Genomic DNA, 13,797 nt, shown 5'->3' on the forward strand with positions numbered 1-13,797 from the left:
CACGGTGATTTTACTAGTACTGAATAATTTTGCGTAGTTAAAAACTTAATTAGCGATCTGGCAAGTGGCTATTTGCCACTTTCTCTCAGAAATTCAGGTGTTATGGCCCATAAATAGGTCCTGATAGGCCCAATTGAGAACCCAATTTACTCTCATAAGCCCAAAGTCCTTTCCAAACAAATGAATTGCAAGCCCAACTTCCACTTGATTTCGGGGGCCCATTTAGTCTGTCTTCTTCTTCTTTCTTCTTCAGTATAGTATCAGAAATTCGTAGAGAGAGAGAGAGTCGCCGGCCGTCGATCTGAAAATGGAGAACAGCGACGTGTTAGGATCGTCTACTGCACCATTGACGTGGCATGATTTCCTTCAACGAATGCGTGATCCAACCGCTGCCGATTTCGTCAAATCCATCAAAAGGTATCAATCTTCATCTTATAAGAGACTATTCATAATTTGAGTGCGAAAGGAAACTTAGGAAAATTTATATAGATCAAAGAAAGACACCTATTTATGGTAAAAGAATAAATGGCTAAGGTTTAGTTGGATAATCGGATTTGTATGATTTTGATTGCTCAAGTCAACTCAGGCCAATTAACTGAGAAAACCAGAGTACTTACTTAGGCTCTTTAACTTATTTTTGTTCATATGTAAGTTTAGTAGTAACTTATTGTTGACGTTTGCTTAAAGTAGATATTGGAAGATTACCATGAGAAAAAATGTATATGATGATGGTGATAAAGGGACGTGAACTCATTTGCTCAGTTGAGTAGCCCATAATCATTATTGAAGAATGCTTCAGCTGAACCTCTTGTTGTTTTCTTCTCTTTAAATCTCTTCAAACCTGCTTGGGTTTTGGCGTAGTACAACAACTACTCCTCAGCCCAAATAAGTACCTCAATGATTTTATGGAGAGAGTTTTCTATGCAAAGTGAAATTAATGGATATTGATTATAAAAATTGAATTGTCGATATTGGGATTCTGGAACAGCTGTGGAATGGTTGTCTTAGTCATATGAAACTTATAATCAGCTTGTCATCTTAGCATAATTTCTTCTCATACTTTTCATAATTATAAAGCACGTAGATGGATGAATTCATGGGATTTGTGTTTCTTCTACTAACTGATCTAACATCATATAATATACTACTGCATATTGAATATTTGCATAGTTGATTAGTTCAAATTAACATAACAGCAAGGCTTGCTATTTTAATTAACTAGGACCCTGAAGAGTTGTAGGTAGGTATCATTTGAGGGAAATGTTATTACTAATTGGAATCTTTTGCAGTTTTATTGTATCATTTTTGAACAATGCTCCGGACGCAGAGAGGGATAGTGCAGCCGTGCAGGAGTTCCTTGGAAATATGGAAACAGCATTCAGAGCTCATTCACTTTGGGCTGGATGTTCTGAGGAGGAGTTGGAGAGTGCTGGTGAAGTGAGTATACCTATATGCTGAATAAGGCTTTAGCATGAATGTTATCAGTCTGTTTTTTCATTTGTATATCAAATCTCATCAACCTACCAACCTTCCATCCAACCCCATTACCCCACAAGCCCCTAGGGTTTTGGTTCAATATTAAGGACACAACTTGAGATGTGCAGCCTAGGGTGCACATCACAAGTTCGAATACTGCCGCCAACAAGAAGCCTGAAATTTAAGTGGAACATGACAGAGGAATGGGCCTATACACAACCGAGTTTCAAACTTATGACATCTGCATGCTGATTTTTTAGTACACTGAAGATTCAGGTTGCTCCGTGATATTAATAAATATCTAACCTTAAGAGCATAAGTAACGGAAGGAAGTTCCACTGATATCCTTCAGAAAAACAGATCCACAGATATCTCAACATTGAAGGAACAAAAAACTTCGGATTCTTGAATCTACTGTGTGTCTTAATTAGAGTTTCTATTGGTACTGTGCCTAGAAGTACCAAGTCTGATTGTTATCATTTTTCCTTTTATCTCAACATGCTTACATATGTCATACCTTTTCAGTAAAAGACTCAGGTTGATGTTTGTACAATTTTACTCCAACATATGGAATCAATATATTGTGTTATTCATGGATATCACATTTTCTATACTCGATGCTTCTGGATGGCTGTAGGCTGCATGTCAGCATGTCAACTGATTATAAGTTTAGTTGTTGCTGTGCTGTTTGTACTTTGTTTGCTCATTTTCATATTATTTCAAACAACAGGGACTTGAGAAGTATGTCATGACGAAGCTCTTTACACGTACATTTGCTTCACTTCCTGAAGATGTGAAAGTTGATGAACAGCTTCATGAGAAAATTGCTTTGATTCAACAATTTGTTAGGCCTGAGAATTTGGATATCAAGCCAATATTTCAAAATGAATCATCATGGTTGGTAAGTGAACTCTGTAAAAAGTAAATTTCTGGTGAATCATTCATTGATTCTGTTGCAAGTGCAGGGATTTTGGTTCTTAACTGCTACTTTTTTTTTTTTACTACTGGAGGAAGGGATATGATTTCTCACTTGATTACTGTTGTTGGGATTTGGGCCTGTCACTCATAGGATGACAATGCGTGGGTGAAGTTATAAAATTACCAGTTTTTATATTTCAGAGCAAAATGCACGTGTCTTTTGACAGTTTGTTGGTTCCGAAGTCGGTACATTTACATAATTTTCCCGAACAAAATGTTGTGGGCGAACGGTTTTTCTAATTGAATGTGGTTGTGGTTTTTAAATAAAGCCACCCATCTTTTGTGAGGCATACTTGATCATTCCTCGACCTCTATCATTTACAATGATGTTAGTTTATATTTATATGCACTGTGTGTGTGTGTTCACACATTATACACATACTGACACACACACAATAGTATATGTGCATGTGTGTCTGTATCTTAGTGGGTTTATGGGTTGCTGATGGAAGAAACAATTTTTTTTTCTCACAACCAGTGTTTGGAAGTTGGAACTTTGGAAAAGATACACATTTCTGGAACAGGTGTAGTTTTCAAATAAAATAGTTTTTTGCACAGCTATTTTATTATACTAATAACTGGTAAAAGTAAAGGAGTATTTTCACAAAAATAGCCAAGTAAGAGCTAACCTTCTTGTCTTGTGCATATGTTTAAACCTTGACAAGATGGTCACTGATTACTCTGGCAATTACCTCTAGTATTGATTTCTATAAAAAAATTGTGTTACTTTCATATTTTTTATTTAACCTGGTAACTTGTTGGTTAAATGTGGACCCAGATTTTCAGAGATTTGCTGCAGAAGTTTGTAAACTGGTATTTTATGGGTACGACCGTCAGTTTACAATAACATATCAAGGCTTGCAGTATGCAAAATTCAGAGAATATTTTCATAGTACCGGGGCACACACTTCTTCCTTTATAGAAACGTCTTCTTTAGGCTGTCCTTTTGAGTTGTGATCTTGATTACAATAAGTATAGCTCTTTTACCCTGCCATAAATAAGCATAGATCTTTCGTGAATGTCATTTTTCAATGAGATGTCTAACTATTACATTACATGCTACACTTTTTGCAGCTTGCGCAGAAGGAGCTACAAAAGATAAATATGTACAGGGCACCAAGAGACAAACTTGTGTGTATTCTTAATTGTTGCAAGGTTATCAATAATCTCCTGACTTCTGTTTCAGCAAAGGATAACCCTCCAGGAGCAGATGATTTTCTTCCCGTTCTCATATATGTCACCGTAAAGGTAAGCCAGCTCATTTGCACTGATCTGATATATTAGTCTTCTCAACTGAGGAATCCTTTAGGTTCTGAATTGTAGTGTTTGGTATGCTCCCACGTCTTGATTTCCCTGTAGGGAAGTTGATTGCAGAATTAGAGGTCTAATAACACTGAACAATGTTTGCCTGGATAGTAGTCCAACTTTTCTACATGAATAAGGGAAGGGATTGCTGGTACGACTGATTTGTCTTGGATTTTTTTGCCCAAGATGACTAACAAGGGAAATTTTAATTCTCTTCTAAGGAGTGATCAGAAGAAACATTCTTATCTCTTTATGTTGGAATTCATGAACACTGAATGCATCCGAAAGGCAGGCATCCAGATTAGTGGCCAAAGAGTCCATTATTGCACCTTTCGCTTTCCTATCATCGTCTCATCACCCACTTCCATCCCCCAAATATCTTGTACTTCTCATCCCCCAAATATCTTGCATATGATTTCTGATTTGGGATAACATCATATGAATTATCTTTATAATTGTCCCGCAGAAACAAACAAAAAAAAGTGAATTTTACTCAGTTAGATTCTCAACAAAATCCTTGATTTGATGAACCATGTGTGGAATATTACCAAATCCTTGACGCACCGTCCTTCCAAAATCTTTTTATAGATGAAAATCTTTAAGTGGAGAATTAAAAGCTTGTTTGTTTTAGTTCTGTGTTCTCTTCAATACTGAAGACTGATTGAAATTCTTTCTGCTCCCGTATTTCAATTTTACAACTTCTGTTGTGTCCTTGCATTCAATTTTTAAATTACCTTTTATTTTATGTCACAATCAGGCTAACCCCCCTCAGCTGCACTCAAATCTACTGTATATACAAAGGTTTAGGCGGCAAACCCGCTTGGTTTCTGAAGCGGCATACTTCTTCACAAACATTCTTTCTGCAGAATCTTTCATTTCGAATATTGATGCACAAGCTCTTTCTATGGATGAGACCGAGTTTGAAACAAATATGGAGTCTGCTCGAGCACTTCTTTCTGGTCTTTCAGCCGACAACAATGTACTGGACCAGAATGATCAGAACTCTGGACCTGTTCCTGGTGCAGACACGTCTGACGCCAAACAAAGTTTTAGGTCAAATAGGCCTCCACACCCTGCTACACAGCCAAATTTCTCAGTTGCATCAACAGAAACAAACATCAAGAACGAGGATCAGTATGCTAAAAGCCAGTCATCAATGGAAAAGATCCCGTCACTGTCGGATCTAGAAAACAGAGGGGCTAGTATGTTGATCAAGGAGGATAGCATCAGCCAAGTGTTCCAAAGTTTCCCCTACCTATATTCCCAGGCTGGTGATCTAACAGTGGGTGATATCGAAGAACTACTAACCAATTACAAGCGCCTAGTTATCAAGTATGTTTGCCTTGCTAAAGGATCAGGCATTGACAATCCATCTCCACCATTGCCCAATAATGAAGGACAAACTCAGCACCCTGAATTTGAATTCAACACCGAATCTGAAGCTGCCTCAGCAGGAGAGCCAATTGATGAGACACAGAAAGATAAGCCAATCGATGAGACACAGAAAGACGAGCCAATTGATGAAACACAGAAAGACGAGCCAATTGATGATACGCAGAAAGACAGGCCCGTGGATTCTTCACTACTTACAAAGTCTCTCGAGTCAGATGAATCAAAGTTAAAGGAAAATGAAGAACTTTCAAGTAAGGGTGAAGAAGGGAGTTAGGTTTTACAGATAAATTCAGTGGAAAACTCATATAGAAAATCATGTGATGTCTAAAGTTGTATCTGTATTTTTTAACAGCAAAATGAGGATCCACTTGATTCTTTCTGGACAGTAGAATAACCTTGACTGGTGATATTCTATTAACTTGGGTAAATCTAAACTGCCACTTTTTTATATCGGCAAAGGGCCAAATATACCCTGTACTATATGAAATAGTTTTAATATATCCCTAGTTATACTTTTGGGCTAAATGTAGCCCTCCCATTATACTTTCAGACTAAATATGCCCTTATGACTAACCGAGGACACGAACCTAAGGTAAGATTAAAGAAAAAGTTGTTTATAGTTTTACAATAATCAGCATATTAGAAGTCTATTGCTAATAAATAATAAGGGATCATGCATTAGACACTTCCGAAATAAAGTGAATATGAAATATATCATGGAAAATAAGTGGAATATGTAGACAATTTTTCAAATTTATTGGTAAATTTTATTTAAATATTCAAACTATAATCTGTTTTGATTGATCACCTGAATACTTAAACACATTATTAAGAGTTCATATTAGATACTTTCGATTTAAATTTTGAATTTTTTTTGAGTGTATATTATATAAAAGTAAGTTAATCGTATAGTACATTAGTGTTTAATTCAGCACACATAAATTAGAATCTATAAATATGTAACACCTACCTTTTTCTTGATATTTTTGCTTTAAGAAAGAAAATGCTTTTGATTGAACAAGCTAGTCAGTACTAAAGGTTGAGTTCCCCACATGAACGTCTTTCTCGAAATTCTCAAATCTCTAGAAAAGAAAGGTTCAACACCCCCACCCCACCCCACTCTCACCACATAATATGTCACGAATTAAATAATTTATAGATACAAAACACTAATTAAGTAAGTAAATCATGTATGAATAAGACAGTTTAATCATTATTCAATCACTAACTATACAGTTACACATTCATTATTATACACTCATTAGACAGTTACAACTTATAATGCTCACGTAACTATGAATATATGCGTTATCTGTTTCAATTTATGTGGTACAAAGTATAAACCTTTTTTTTCTTTGTGAATTTAAATATAAAAATCAAGTTTAGAAAAATAAAATCTATAAATTTATATCTATTTTAAACAAATAAAAGTAAATATAAGAGTAATATATTCTCTGTCCAACAACAATACGGTAAATAGACACAAAAAGTATATATAATATAATTTCTTGATTTTTTAAACTATACAAATATTATTAAACAACTATTTTTAATATAATAACAAGTAAAGAGATGAGAATTGAGTAATAACTTGCTTAAAAGGGGTGGGAGGGTAGTTAGTAATATATATTCTTGGCGTATATATAACCGTTTAACTCTTGTAACTTTTTCAAAGAATATCTCAACTCTCACTCCTACTTTTAGACTCATCTTTTCCACAAAACACAGCACACACTCTCACTGTTACTGTATTCTTTCACTAAAAACTTTCAAGATCCTGCATTTTCTTGCACCCTTTACCCTACATTTTTCTGGGCATTCACTTAAATTTCAAGTACTATCTTGAAAAAAAAAAGTATCACATTTTCTTGATGTTATTATAGTGTTGAGGATGGGTAAGAAAAGTTGGGTTTGGTGGTTTGTGACTCTGGTGCTATGGTGGAACAAGATTGCAATGGGTGAGGACTACATCAAGTACAAGGACCCAGAACAACCAGTTGGGGTTAGAGTTAAAGATCTTCTTGGTAGAATGACCCTTCAAGAAAAGATTGGACAGATGATTCAGATTGATAGGACTGTTGCCACTATTCAAATAATGAAAGACTACTATATTGGTAATATTTCAAATCTGCATATAGTATTGTGGTTTCCATGTTTGTAATTTTTCTTGTGTAGTTGGTGTTTACTACCTCCGTTTCAATTTGTTTGTGTTGTTTTAACTTTACACGGAATTCAAGAAAGTAAGTAACACTTAATAGATTTTGTGGTTTTAAACTAAAGATATATATAATGTATCTGAATGCGCTTTAATCTTGTTGTATAAAATATGTTACGGGGAAAGTTGAAATTGAAGAGTTGCCAAAAAGGTAAAAGAGTCATTCTTTTTTACCTGGGTTAAAAAAAGAAAGTAAGACAAACAAATTGAAAGAATGGAGTGTTTGTTTTTGGAGATTTGATGATGTTAGTCTGAAGAAGATTGTTTGGAGAGTAGTAATCCCTGTTTAACTTGGAGTACTACTTCAGTTACATCTCATAACTATATAGTTGTATCATTTGAATAATTGTTTAGTTTTTTTTGTGCATTTTTTTGTTAGTTGCTGTGTGTTACTTTCCTTGTAGATTGAATAATGACATTTTGAAGTAGATTGTTACGAGAAACAGAGTATTTGATGCCCTTGTTTATAAAACAATACATCAGGACTTCACATCTGGATTTTCTTGATAAGGAACATTCACAATATATAGTATAGTCAAACCTTTTTATAACATGGTCGTATGTTCTAATATTTTTTGGCTGCTAAAGTGAAATGTTATTATAGAGAACATATATGTAACATAACATGAAATCGGTCCACAAAAAACATGGTTGTTATAGTGAAATGTTGGTTATAGAGAATTATTGTTATATATAGAGGTATGCCTGTAGTAACCTTTACATACTTTCTAGTTTTTTATGCATCTCTTGATCAATATTTGTTACCAGCACTTATCTTGGAGATTGAATTAAATAGTTGTAGATTTAATATGTCGGTTTAATAGCTATGAACACTGCAGAAAAAAAAATAGTTGTGAGTATTCATGGTTACTCCAAAGTTACAAGATCAGGACATACATAATTGAGTGGATACAGGAATAAGTCGAAAGAGTATTCAAAATAGATGAAAAGAAGAAAGAAAGAAGAGAAGGAAGTTGAGCTAAAACAGGCTTCTTTTTTCACTGATAAAGGAAGTTGAGCCGAATTTAATCAGTTTCTTCTTCCAAGTTTGAATTTTCCAGAGTACGCCAAGAGATAAGGCTGTCTATGGAGTTTGAAAGCATGCTCATAACATCTTTTTGTTATACATCAGTCTTGGCTTTCCTTGATTAGGACATTTTGTAAAGTGAAACTAGGAAACTGGAAGAAACGATCATTAATCGCAAATCAAGTGATTGGAGAAATGATTATGAAGTGCAAATCACATGTAAAAACGAACGTGCATCTTACAATATTTTACTTTTCTTTTTGTCAAATTCTGATATGATAGTTCAACAAAGAAATGGCATGTAAAGAAGCAGTGATTAACAATGAAACATAAACTCAGGATTATCTTTTAAGGAAAAAGTAATAACAATAAACGAAAAAAGAGATGGATTGTTAGTACAACTTGTTTTGCAAATTTAGATGCAGGTTTAAATCCCAATCAAAGGCCCTACACTTCTGTTTAAAATATCTTGTCGGCATGGCAAACAGAAAATTGAAGTTTATGTTTGGTTATTCTGATTCAGGTAGTGTATTAAGTGGTGGGGGAAGTACTCCACTTCCGAAAGCTACTGCCGCAGATTGGGTTAATATGGTGAATGACTACCAAAATGGTTCTATGTCAACTCGCCTTGGGATTCCAATGATATATGGGATTGATGCCGTTCACGGACACAACAATGTTTTCAATGCCACCATATTTCCACATAACATCGGGCTTGGAGCTGCCAGGTAAGGAAATTTTACATGGATAATTTCAAGTACAAAACACACACTGCTGAGCGTTGACATATCAAATTTAAATCATTTGTTATTTTCTGGTTTATAGAGCATGTGTTCTCATTGGACTTATAATTTGTTATCTAGTGTATTACCAAGAAACCTTTTGTTACCTAAATCAAGCTTCATATTTTTTTCTTGAAAAAGATTAATAATTTCATTTGCAAAGATAACATTGTGATCAGTGATTTGTTGTCTATCTATATACTGCTCTGCTAAATGACAACAGCTTCAAGATATATTGCAATTTACATAGCTTAAGCCCAGTAACTGTGTGTCATATGTAAGTTATGTCTAGGAAATATGAATGTATTGTATGCTCAAAAATTTCATTTTGATATAATCTACAATTATTTTTACATTTTCAGAATTATTTTCCCTGTTCAAGATAATATGTTGTTGGCCTTATCCACTTGCTAATAAAAAAAAGATGTTGGTCTTATCTGAATGTTCTACCGAATATCTATTCTTCAGGGACCCTGAACTCATGCGAAGAATTGGTGATGCTACTGCTCTTGAAGTCAGAGCTACAGGGATTCCTTATGTATTTGCTCCTTGCATCGCTGTAGGTGATACAATCAGATTGATGATTGACTTTCTAATTAATCTTCTCACAATTAATGACATTTTTCACTTTAAATTGTAAATCAAGTTTTTGTTTAAAGTTTAAACCTTTGTGGGCAGGTTTGCAGAGATCCTAGGTGGGGTCGCTGTTATGAAAGTTATAGTGAAGATCCCAAGATTGTTCAAGAAATGACAGATATTATAATTGGGTTACAAGGCGAGATTCCTAATGGTTCAAGGAAGGGCATACCTTATATTGCTGGAAAGTATGGAAACTTTGAAAGCAATTCCATGCTTATATTTTAATATGCTGTTCTTTGAAAGTTAGAACAATATTTACAGTTGTTTTCCTCATCGTTGTGCAAAGAACTGTCAAATCTAAGTTTAAGTAATGAGAACCTTGACTGCTCTTTAGTTGCTTGTTATCATTAGAGCACAATGAAGTCCAATATGAGATGCTTTTATGCTAATGCTGTTTTCCCCTTTTTTGCCCCTGTTTTGTAGTTAATATCAATTTTTTGATGAGCCTTTTATGAATCAGTTATAGATCTTATATTTACATTTTGATAATGGTGGTTCTTGTGTAATTAAATTCTATGTTTTGCTTGTAAAAGGATTCCCTGTGCATAAACCTCTAACTCATTCAATTTTCAGGAAAAAGGTGGCTGCTTGTGCAAAGCACTTTGTTGGTGATGGGGGCACAACTAAGGGTGTTAATGAGAATAACACTGTGACTGACAAGCATGAGTTGCTGAGTATCCACATGCCCGCCTATGACGACTCAATTATCAAAGGCGTTGCTACGGTTATGGCTTCTTATTCTAGCTGGAATGGCAGAAAGATGCATGCTGACCATGATTTAGTTACTGGTTTTCTCAAAGGTACACTCAAGTTCAAGGTAATGTTCTAAAAAAATGATATGAAAGATTAGATAAGCCTCAGTGGTCAATTCGGAAGCTTGGTTAAAGGCAGCTAGTTACTATGCGCATGGGAATTACAGAACTGTGGAATTAACATCCTCCGAAATATATTTTTGATATTTCATGTGTTTGTATCATGCCAACTTGTTTTATCACTTATTGTTTCTCATGAAGCATTAATTCATAATTTGGAGGTGATTTCACTGATTGATGTTGATAATCTACCAGGGTTTTGTCATCTCAGATTGGCAGGGCATTGACAGACTTACTTCTCCACCTCATGCCAACTACACTTATTCAGTTGAGACTAGCATTCTAGCTGGTGTCGACATGGTAAGATTTCCCCCCCTACACCAGTGTCAACATTCAACTAATTCAGATGCTTTGTGTTTGGGAAATGTTTTGGTGTTCAAGCTAAATCAGGAAATGTCAAATTGGTCATTTGCAGGTTATGGTCCCATATAATTTTACCGAGTTTATCAATGATCTGACTTACCTCGTCAAGAACAATTTTATCCCAACAGATCGGATTGATGATGCAGTGGAGAGGATTTTGTCAGTTAAATTTACCATGGGACTTTTTGAGAACCCCTACACTGATTTCAGCTTGATCAACGAGGTTGGGAGCCAGGTAGGTCACTAAAACATGATACTTTACACTTCAAGCCTCAGTTACAATGTTAGTGCATGCATTGTATATGGCATTGTTTAGTTGTTTGTTTTGGGTTAATCCTTGCCCCTGCTTGAAGGATATGTACTAGATATTGTGATCTCAAGACCCTTACCACTTAACTACCATTTGGGGCCTATGCTGTAGTTTGAGATGTATCGTTTTGTACTGTTTGAATTGTGAAATTCAGCTTTTGTGGTTATAATAATCCCTGGTTTCCATTCAGGAACACAGGAACTTAGCAAGAGAAGCTGTGCGGAAATCTCTTGTGCTGCTGAAGAATGGGAAAACTGCTAATAACCCATTGTTACCTCTTCCTAAGAAAGTGTCTAGAATTTTGGTTGCTGGTGGCCATGCTGATAACTTAGGTTATCAATGTGGCGGATGGACTATTACTTGGCAGGGGTTTAGTGGTAATGATGCTACAAGTGGTATGTTTTTTCTTCTGATGCGATTCACAAGACCTCTAATACTACATTTAATGACTAATGTTAATCTCCCCCACCAGCCATCCTAACAAGATTACAGGGGGGAAAGGAGAATGAGAATAGAAATTTCTCTAAGAAAATATACTTGAACTGTACACAAATCATTTTGAAAATGTTATAAACTCAAATATATTTAGTTCTATATAGGAAACTGCAGCAGGCAAAATAACTAATGTTGTAATGCATAGATAACCATTTGCTATTTTCAGTTGGCTAGCATTGAAAGTTGACTGAACAGAGTGAACGCCATTTACAGGAACTACCATCCTCGGTGCAATAAAGTCTGCAGTTGATCCAGGAACAGAAGTCATCTATTTTGAGAATCCTGACAGCAAGTATGCTACTTCTAGTCGCTTTGACTATGCTATTGTGGTTGTCGGTGAGCACCCTTATGCTGAGAGTGCAGGAGACAGTCCTACTCTCACAGTGGCAGATCCTGGACCTGATGTCATTAACAATGTTTGCCAATCTGTGAAGTGTGTTGTCATAGTCATATCTGGTCGACCACTCGTTCTTGAGCCATTTCTACCTTCAATTGATGCACTTGTAGCAGCCTGGTTACCAGGAACTGAAGGACAAGGTATCACTGATCTTCTCTTTGGGGACTACGGATTTACTGGAAAACTTCCAAGAACATGGTTCAGAACTGTAGATCAACTTCCAATGAACGTTGGTGACCCTCACTATGATCCATTGTTTCCCTTTGGATTTGGACTCACAACATCTAAGTCAACAATAGCAAGGTAAATATCAATCATTCAGTCCAGATACTTAACTTAAATAAAATTTCTAGCCTTCCAATAATTTTACTCAGTTACGTATATTTGATTCCTTCATCCCTAGTTACTTCCCTATTTCACATTGATGCCACTAAAACTGTTTTCATATTGCTCAGGCATAATGTTTAACTGCACATGAAAGTAATCATGTCTATACCAAATGTTGTTTCCTATCTGCTGCTTCTTTATTATCAACATGATCCAGAATTGTATCACTAGATACTGATTCCTATAGATTTATTTTAGTGCTGCTGAAGTTTATTTTGACATAGTCATTGATCAGTATAATGTTTGTAATAATCTCTTTGTTGATAATTCAATTTGGTGCCATCTTGCACAGGTCTGTATCGGCGGGTGCTGCTGATGAAAGGCCATATGTTCTTGGGATTATGGTTTCTGTAATTATTGGTTTGTATATCCAATGTTTTGTATTAACTTGAAACAACAAATTGTTAGAAACTGGAGGAGTAGAAAGACTTGACATTTATGTAGTAACTCTATTTTTTGTAGTAGGAAGACTTTAAATATTTCTCCCTGTCTTAACTCTTAAACATGCAGAATTATGTGTTGTGATATCTAAGACAGAGTTTATAAATTATATATAAAATAATTTATAAATTATATATATATAATGCCAATATACAGAGTTTAATACTAAAATCAAATATTGACATTATCACGGCCTAATTTTTAGTTGTGGTTTCGGTGGATGGGTTACTTAAGGTGTGATATCTTTTTCTTTTTTTTGGTTTCTCACTCGGTGTGTCCGGAGCTCACATTGAAGCTTCGACTAAATCCGGATCGCGCTCTATAGGGCCCATTCGGGTGTGACGCTCCCAACATGATTTTCTCCATACCCAAGGCTCGAACCCGAGACCTCTGATTGAGGGTGAAACACTCCCACCAGTGTATCACAACCCATATTGGTGAGGTGTGATATCTAAGACAGAGTGCCTTCGATTTAAGTTTTAGGAGTAACTTGCATTCAAAGATTCCATAGTCCATAAGATTTTGCATTTCAAATCAAGTATCACATTTTGCTATGTTTTTTTTTTTCAACGTGGGAGTCGAGATATGTTTTGTCAAGAGTGATTTTTGTTTTAACAAGCACACGTCTTCCCACATACACTACAAATGGGATGCAAAAGGTAGACTATCATTTAACACTTCTTGACACTTTTCACGAAAGAGTCTCTTTCGTTAATAA

The 13,797-nt window shown here is 35.3% G+C and overlaps 2 protein-coding genes across 2 annotated transcripts; both read left to right on the forward strand.

Annotated features, from left to right (window-relative positions):
* Nucleotides 1-244: 244 nt before the first annotated feature.
* Nucleotides 245-5,649, forward strand: LOC102601378 (vacuolar protein sorting-associated protein 9A-like). The gene is made up of 5 exons (XM_006347653.2): nucleotides 245-417; nucleotides 1,290-1,437; nucleotides 2,207-2,377; nucleotides 3,529-3,702; nucleotides 4,517-5,649. Exons 1-5 carry the CDS (start codon nucleotides 308-310, stop codon nucleotides 5,423-5,425), a joined length of 1,512 nt encoding a protein of 503 aa, XP_006347715.1. The 5' UTR covers nucleotides 245-307; the 3' UTR covers nucleotides 5,426-5,649.
* Nucleotides 5,650-6,831: 1,182 nt separating this feature from the next.
* LOC102602599 (beta-glucosidase BoGH3B) lies at nucleotides 6,832-13,211 on the forward strand. The gene is made up of 10 exons (XM_006347657.2): nucleotides 6,832-7,265; nucleotides 8,917-9,121; nucleotides 9,644-9,734; nucleotides 9,854-9,999; nucleotides 10,388-10,631; nucleotides 10,882-10,986; nucleotides 11,102-11,284; nucleotides 11,550-11,754; nucleotides 12,068-12,554; nucleotides 12,931-13,211. Exons 1-10 carry the CDS (start codon nucleotides 7,043-7,045, stop codon nucleotides 13,028-13,030), a joined length of 1,989 nt encoding a protein of 662 aa, XP_006347719.1. The 5' UTR covers nucleotides 6,832-7,042; the 3' UTR covers nucleotides 13,031-13,211.
* The last annotated feature ends 586 nt before the right edge of the window (nucleotides 13,212-13,797 follow it).

The sequence above is a fragment of the Solanum tuberosum genome, unplaced genomic scaffold (genome assembly GCF_000226075.1).
Source record: "Solanum tuberosum cultivar DM 1-3 516 R44 unplaced genomic scaffold, SolTub_3.0 scf00092, whole genome shotgun sequence".
Lineage (NCBI taxonomy): Eukaryota > Viridiplantae > Streptophyta > Magnoliopsida > Solanales > Solanaceae > Solanum > Solanum tuberosum.